Source organism: Galeopterus variegatus, unplaced genomic scaffold (genome assembly GCF_000696425.1).
Source record: "Galeopterus variegatus unplaced genomic scaffold, G_variegatus-3.0.2 Scaffold949, whole genome shotgun sequence".
NCBI classification, from domain to species: Eukaryota; Metazoa; Chordata; class Mammalia; order Dermoptera; family Cynocephalidae; genus Galeopterus; species Galeopterus variegatus.
The window spans coordinates 197,186-205,524 of record NW_007727060.1 but is presented as its reverse complement, the minus strand read 5'-3'; the positions used below and the strand labels follow the sequence as shown (position 1 = coordinate 205,524).

The 8,339-nt window shown below is 39.6% G+C and overlaps 1 protein-coding gene across 1 annotated transcript in view; it reads left to right on the top strand.

Moving 5' to 3' along the window:
* Positions 1-8,339, top strand: part of DNAH11 (dynein, axonemal, heavy chain 11) — a 364,599-nt gene that overhangs the window by 207,940 nt on the left and 148,320 nt on the right. The window contains exons 56-58 of the mRNA XM_008573669.1: positions 1,344-1,506; positions 2,451-2,574; positions 3,005-3,147. Of these exons, the coding sequence (XP_008571891.1) occupies positions 1,344-1,506; positions 2,451-2,574; positions 3,005-3,147 (430 nt within the window). The remainder of the gene's footprint in view (positions 1-1,343; positions 1,507-2,450; positions 2,575-3,004; positions 3,148-8,339) is intronic.

The window sequence follows — 8,339 nt, the reverse complement described above, 5'->3', positions numbered from 1 at the left end:
TTTCAATATATGCATAGATTGTACAGTGATTCACTTAGGGTAGATAGCATATCCATCACCTTAACATTTATCTGTCCTTTGTGGTGATTACGTTCAAGGTCCTCTTTCCTAGCTATTTAGAAATATGCAATACAATATTACTAGCTATAGTCAGCCTAGAACACCATAACTTATTCTTCCCATCTAGGAGGTTGCATTTAAGGTAAGAGCTAAATGATATGCAGAAGTTAGGCATAGAAAGATCTGGAGGAAGAACATTCTAGACAGAAAGCAGATTTCATGTGGCCCCGAGGCAGGGATGTTCAAGAAACAGAAGAGACAGTCAGGGTTGCTGCACACACAGAAAAAGTGGGGAGAGCAGAATAAGACAGGATGGAGAGGCAGGAACTGGTTTTATTTGTACAGGGATTTCCTTGTGACCAGGATAAGGCATTTTGATTTTCTTCTAAGTGCTATGAGAAGCTGTTGGATGGATTTTAGCATGGGAATGACCTGATTTGTTTGGAGTCTAAACAGCTCACCATTGCTGCTGCCATATGGAAAGTCAATCTCATCTTTGCATCCAATATAATATATTCTCCTAGTCCAGGTTACCATCATCTCTCAATGGCCTTTCTAATAAGTGACAATGGGCAAAGATTTTTTTTTAAAGAGAGAAATCATTAAAAATAAGAAGGAGGAAAGAAGAATGAAGGAAGGGAATCCAAACAGAGAAAAAAAAAATGGAGAATTCAGTTTTTAGAAGAATTACTCTTTAAAATGTTTAGCCCCGGTGCCCAAGGAAAACTTTGGAGCTCTCCCTGTCATCATTGTTAAAAGCATGCTAAGTATTGATCCTTTTGCAGTGTGGTCCTCTGATTATACAGACAAAGGAAGTTTTAGTTGGAATCTATGACCGTGGCGTTAAATGAGTTGTTAGTAACTGTTTCTGCTTGGGTTAGTATACACTGGCTGTGTATGTGTGTCGTAGCTCAGGTCAAACAAACCTCCCACTGACACTGAGGAAAAGAGTTTTCCCATATAATCCTACAGTATGGAATTCTCTAGCCTAAAGGGTAAGGCTGTTTCTTTGATCAGGGATTATGAGCTGGAAGCTGATTTTCTCAGCTTTAGAGATAATTTAAGAGTGTGTCCTTGAGTGTTGTAGAAGGAACTTTGCCATTTAGAGAATCTTGTGAGGTAAAAGAAATTCGGGCAGCATCTTTATTTGGTGGGCACATGAACATGGACTAAAGGTTTCATAAAACTTGGAACTTAGTCTGTAAATAGTTATCTAAAAAATAAACAACACAGTTCCAGGGCGTTTTAGATTTCATGCTGTGGCGGGTATCTTCTTTCACCAGGTGTCGCATTAGCCGAATCTTACGAAGCCCTCAGGGTCATGCCCTCTTGATTGGAGTGGGGGGCAGTGGCAAGCGGAGTTTGTCTAGGCTGGCAGCATTCATCTGCGGCCTGCAGGTCTTCCACATGACTCTGACTGAAGGCTATGGAGTCCAGGAACTTCGGGTGAGTAAGGTGGGGGGCAGTACCTCTAACCCTTCTGTCTGGCAGACGAAGCATCTGCCCTGACTCCCGATTTGTCCATGGCCTCCCCAATTGTGGGAGAGGAGGAGCTCTTTAGAGGAGGTATTTACCTTTGGCTGTTTTGTCTTCATGGTCAATTAGTAATAATAAATTTCTAGAAATTTTTTTATAAGTTTAATAATGTATAAACCTGGCTCAGAAGATATTTTATTGAATACTTGCTTACAGAGATATGTTTTTTACTTCACATTAAACAAGCCTGATGTTTGACACTATTAATGTTCCTGTATGATTGGTATGAGGGAGAAGACACTTTGATTACAAGTGCAGATAGATTTCTTCCACTTTGGATAAGAATATGACAGTAAAATGTAATGGGAACAGCATATTCAAGAAACTCTCATGTGTTTTACAAATTTTTCTTTTTAATCACAATAGTACTTACAAAATAGTTCTTGCAAAATAGTACTTACATTTTGTGGCAAGTGCTGTTTTAAATTTTAAAAGTCACAGGCTTTTAATATAAGTAACCAAATAAATAAATAAAAACCATTTTCAATGAAATAGACAACAGTTGAAATGAGCAGACGGATTCCTTTTCCTGCATTGCTTGACAAAATCATCACTGAATTCATTTCCACTCTATCGGAAGGAGTTTTTTGTGCAACAGCAGCCTGTTTTCATCCCTGTGTTCCATGAAGCCACAAACATGACGCTCATCATTATGTGCCAGGAATGGAGGTGAGGTCATGCTGTGGTCCCCTATCTAGGGGTCACGGAGAGGGAAGACTGTGTTGTGTAAACAGGGAAAAGCACAGCATGCTGCTCTGGCATTAGGTACTCAGTTCTTCCCAGCATTCACACACGCTCCCACTGTCGCATCAGCATTTTAACAAAACATGAATGATGGCCTCCTTTCCTTACAGGTAGATCTTGCCAATTTGTATCTCAGGACTGGAGCCAAGATCATGCCCACTGTGTTCCTGCTGACAGATGCCCAGGTTCTAGATGAGAGCTTCCTCGTGCTGATTAATGACTTGCTGGCATCAGGTGATTAAACCAACACATTTCTTGAGAGACCTTCCCCAATGACAAATTATCTGTAGTTTCAGTGAACTTTAAAGAGAGATAATTTGTCTTTGAGATGTTTGCTGGGGCAGTCTTTGGGGAGAAACCTATAAACCCAGCTAATTTGGGGTGTATTGCTTTCTTAGTCTGCTTATGGATCAGTGCCTGGAGATGCCTTCAGTGAAGTAAATGTTATTCCTGCATAGACAGGTTTAGTGGGTGTGTTCATCAGCCTTTGTCCTCAACATGTTGTATGTCTTGTAAGTGGAAAAAAAAAAGACATTTTTGATTTCAAACTCTTATCATTTATGTCAAACTTTGTCTTATAAAGCATTTCAAACAGTAAAAAGTCATATCTAAAATTTGAATTGCAACAATCTTTCAGTAGTTCTACTTATTGTTTTGGGGGCAGGAGAAATCCCAGATCTGTTCAGTGAGGAAGATGTAGACAAGATAATTTCTGGAATTCGTAATGAACTTCGTGGTCTGGGCTTGGTGGACTCCAGAGAAAATTGTTGGAAATTCTTTCTGGCCAGGGTGCGACTACAGCTCAAAGTAAGAAACATTTGCTTTACTTGCATATTATTTCAAACCTGCTGTTGGAACTATTATACTGTTCTGTTTCAGGTTTCCTATTGTGGGTTTGAATTTCAGTGATTCATTTTGAAAGAACATGTGCATGTCCACATGCCTGTGTCTGGAGTGAGCCTTCCTAGTCTGCTGTGATGCTGAGCATTGCGTGCACAATTCGATTGAACTACACAGGGTCTCTGTCCTTGAGAAGTTCACACTGTTACAGGAGACCAGAGATGTTACAAAGAATTGTTATATAGGACTTGGGATTATGGAGGAGCACATTCTCCTCCCTAACTGGAGAAAGTCATCCTGGAGGAAGTGATGTGCCACATCTCATGCATGGATCAGAATTCATGGGAAGGAACTTTCAGGGAGAGGGAGTAGCATTTATATATGGGCGGACGTTATGATACATATTTGGAGAAACGTGAGATAGCTCTAAGGGTCTGGAACACAGAGTTCCTGTGAGGAGAACAAGGTCAATAAGTCTGGAAGAGCACATTTTGATGAGGTGAGGGGTTTGTAAATCATTAAGTGAGCTTAGGGAGGGTTTTGAGTTAAGGAAGTGATGATTATATTAGTACTTCAGGGAAAGTAACATAGGAGCACCACACAGATGTTCTGGGCNCTCAGGACTGGAGCCAAGATCATGCCCACTGTGTTCCTGCTGACAGATGCCCAGGTTCTAGATGAGAGCTTCCTCGTGCTGATTAATGACTTGCTGGCATCAGGTGATTAAACCAACACATTTCTTGAGAGACCTTCCCCAATGACAAATTATCTGTAGTTTCAGTGAACTTTAAAGAGAGATAATTTGTCTTTGAGATGTTTGCTGGGGCAGTCTTTGGGGAGAAACCTATAAACCCAGCTAATTTGGGGTGTATTGCTTTCTTAGTCTGCTTATGGATCAGTGCCTGGAGATGCCTTCAGTGAAGTAAATGTTATTCCTGCATAGACAGGTTTAGTGGGTGTGTTCATCAGCCTTTGTCCTCAACATGTTGTATGTCTTGTAAGTGGAAAAAAAAAAGACATTTTTGATTTCAAACTCTTATCATTTATGTCAAACTTTGTCTTATAAAGCATTTCAAACAGTAAAAAGTCATATCTAAAATTTGAATTGCAACAATCTTTCAGTAGTTCTACTTATTGTTTTGGGGGCAGGAGAAATCCCAGATCTGTTCAGTGAGGAAGATGTAGACAAGATAATTTCTGGAATTCGTAATGAACTTCGTGGTCTGGGCTTGGTGGACTCCAGAGAAAATTGTTGGAAATTCTTTCTGGCCAGGGTGCGACTACAGCTCAAAGTAAGAAACATTTGCTTTACTTGCATATTATTTCAAACCTGCTGTTGGAACTATTATACTGTTCTGTTTCAGGTTTCCTATTGTGGGTTTGAATTTCAGTGATTCATTTTGAAAGAACATGTGCATGTCCACATGCCTGTGTCTGGAGTGAGCCTTCCTAGTCTGCTGTGATGCTGAGCATTGCGTGCACAATTCGATTGAACTACACAGGGTCTCTGTCCTTGAGAAGTTCACACTGTTACAGGAGACCAGAGATGTTACAAAGAATTGTTATATAGGACTTGGGATTATGGAGGAGCACATTCTCCTCCCTAACTGGAGAAAGTCATCCTGGAGGAAGTGATGTGCCACATCTCATGCATGGATCAGAATTCATGGGAAGGAACTTTCAGGGAGAGGGAGTAGCATTTATATATGGGCGGACGTTATGATACATATTTGGAGAAACGTGAGATAGCTCTAAGGGTCTGGAACACAGAGTTCCTGTGAGGAGAACAAGGTCAATAAGTCTGGAAGAGCACATTTTGATGAGGTGAGGGGTTTGTAAATCATTAAGTGAGCTTAGGGAGGGTTTTGAGTTAAGGAAGTGATGATTATATTAGTACTTCAGGGAAAGTAACATAGTACATTTTGATGAGGTGAGGGGTTTGTAAATTATTAAGTGAGCATAGGGAGGGTTTTGAGTTAAGGAAGTGATGATTATATTAGTACTTCAGGGAAAGTAACATAGGAGCACCACACAGATGTTCTGGGCATTGACCCAGTGTTCCTCTGCATTGGCTACTCTATGCTCTAGTGTATCATACAGGGATGGAACAGGAGTATAACCACATAACAGCATTAGTGAAGGTCAAGTATTAGAAGAAAAGCCTCCAACTCATGGCAGGAAGCCAATCTAAGAATGCTGTTATGGAAAATTCAGGTTTCCTAGTTTAGAAATTGTTAGTAATTTGGGAGAGTTACTATGCCAGTTCTAGTATTGCTGGCTTGTGAAGTTAGTAACAGGCTCTGTGGTGGCCCTAGAGCCTGGAGTATTTAAGGAAAGGGAACAGGGAGTGGTAATAGCCATGAATATACATTTGCTTGAAGCTTAAGGAATAGAGTAACTGTCGGTTTCTCCAACACCCTCCTATGTCAAATTTCACACTAATCTGAGCAATTCTGGGCTAAGGTTAGAATTTAAGGGTCAGATGCCCAGAGTTTTCTCTCCATCAAAAATGTGACTAAGAATATTTTTGCCACGTAGTAACAAGGCCAGGGATTTCTCCCTGTTCTGTTGTGGTATAATTGAATCAAATTTTCTTTATGGAACGGGAAAACAAGTGCAATAACTGAATTTGAGGCCGTAATGTTATAAGTCAGTTATTCTTAAAGTGTGTTCCTCAGAGATGCAGAATCAACATTACCTAGAAACTTTTTAAGAATGTGAATTCTCCAGCCCCACCCCAGACCTCCTGAATCAGAAACTGTGGATGGGGCTCAGAAATCTGTTTCAACAAGCCCTGCAGGTGATTCAGAGGCATGCTGAAATTTGAGAACCATTGTTATAAATAAGGCTAGAATAAGCATTCTATGTGTACATCTTTTATGCTCAACTTTGCCTGTTTCTACAGGATAAATTCCTAGAAGGGGAATTGCTTGATTCCATAGTTACAGCTTGTGTTTTAAAACATGCCTGCAAATTCCTTGATGCTCTTCTTACCGGCAGCAGGCATCTAGATCCCCTCTGCTTGAATCTGGATGGGTTTATGACTGCTTCAACTAACAGAGTATGGAGAAATAGTGCTAAGTAACTCCTGAGGCTAAAGAACCCACTTTTCTATTGAATTGTACATATTGCTGTTTATAAGAATCCTGTGTATATTAAGCAATTAGCCTTTGCACATGTGTCTTGTATATATTTTTCCTATTCTACCATTTGTCTTTTTTTTTTTTTTCCTTTTTGTCTTTTTTACTGACCGGTAACGGGATCTCAACCCTCGGTGTCACACCCATACCGGGGACTGGCAACGGGATCACAACCCTCAGTGTTGCGCCCGCACCACACTCAGCCAGTGAATGGGAACCGGTCTCCACATGGGATCCAAACCCTCGGCAGGAGCGCCGCTGCGCTCCCAAGTGGCGCACTCTCCAGTGCGCCACCGGGCCGGCCCCTACCATTTGTCTTTTAAATTAAATATGGTGCATGTTTGTTTATTACTTTCAAATTTTTCAAAAGTTTGTATATTAGACTAATCAGTATTTTCCTTAATGAATTTGGGGTTTCTTGTGAATTTAGAAAAGTATTTTACTCTCCAAGATTATCTTCATTAGAAGCAGTTGGAACTCAATTAGGCTACAAGTAAGAGAAAACCCAACAGACAGTTCCTCAAAGCCTCTCACATCCCTAAGTTCATTCTGGCTCAATGACACCCAGAGAGACCCATGCTCTTCCCCTCTTTCCCTTCTGCAAGCTTCCATAGTCATGCCACTTGCCTCCTGATCACAGGTGGGTGCAGTAGGTTTATATTCCAGGCAGGAAGAAGGAAGGAGAGGAGGACCTGGGGGCCATCTGTATCAGGAAACCGAAGCTTCCCCCCAGACTCTAAGTTGATGTCTTATAGGCCCCAAGTGCATCACATGCCGCCTCCAGCTATGACGGAGTGTGGGGGATTGAATATTTGATCTTGGCACACTGACTTTATCCATAAAATGAATTTTGGAATAGTTAAAACAGCAGTATCAGTAATTCCAGTGCCTGCATGCTTTCATGGTCTGTGTTTAAAACTTCGCTCCCTCTAGAATATATTTTTCTATATAGGGTAAAGAGTAAACTGAGGTTTCAGGTTATTTTTCCCAAAAAGATATCTTTTCATCTCAACATCATACATTTCTTCCTTACCAATTTCAAGCACCACCTTTATTATATGCCAAATAGCCATATTAATTGGGTCTATCTCCAGATTCTCTGTTCTCCTTTCTTGCTAAGTCTCTCTTCACTAATCACAGCATTGCACTGGGTAAGTTAGCAACGATTTATCATATATTTTCATATCTAATTGCTCTTTCTTTTCAAGTTTTTCTTTGTTATTCTCATGTGTTTACATATCTGAATAAGCATTAGAATCAATTTGTCAAATTCTAAACACACTATTTTATTTTTATTGAAAACATGCTAAATGCTTATTTTATATTAGGGAGAATTTCATTTTTATAGTATAAAGTCTTTTCTTGCTTTTATAGCAGGAATATTTCTTTCATAAAGTTTTATAATAGCATATTACTTGTATATAGGAGAGCTATTGATTTTTAATATCAGTGTAAGAGAGGCAGGTACTTTACTGCCTCTGTTACAGTTTCCAGTAGTGATTGATACCATATAGCCTGCAGGTAAAGATATTTAGTCTTTCCTACTATTCTATTTATCTGTTCCCCTCCCTCACTGCATTGGTAAATACTGCAGAACAACGTTAAATAATAAGGGTGATAGTAGGAATTTTGTCTTGATTCTTACTTTAATGAAGATGTTTCTTATATTTCACTGTTATGTCTTATGTTGGCTTTTGATTCAGGATACATATCTTGTCAAAGAAATATCTACCTAGTAAATTCTTTTTCAGTATCTATTGAGATAATTATATGGTTTTCTCTTTGGACCTACCAGTTCATATAGTACAGACTGAGATACAGAAGTTTTACATTTTTATTTTTTTACGTGCATCAGTCTTTTCCTTTGTTTCCTTTGATTCTGTGCATAGGCAGGCCTTGCTGGAACTGTGATCAATTTGATACTCATCACTATTGTTGTCTAATCCTTTTTATAGTCTCAGTTTTTAGTATTTAACTCAGTACAACCTGGAATTTATTTTTGAGTTAGATATATGGATC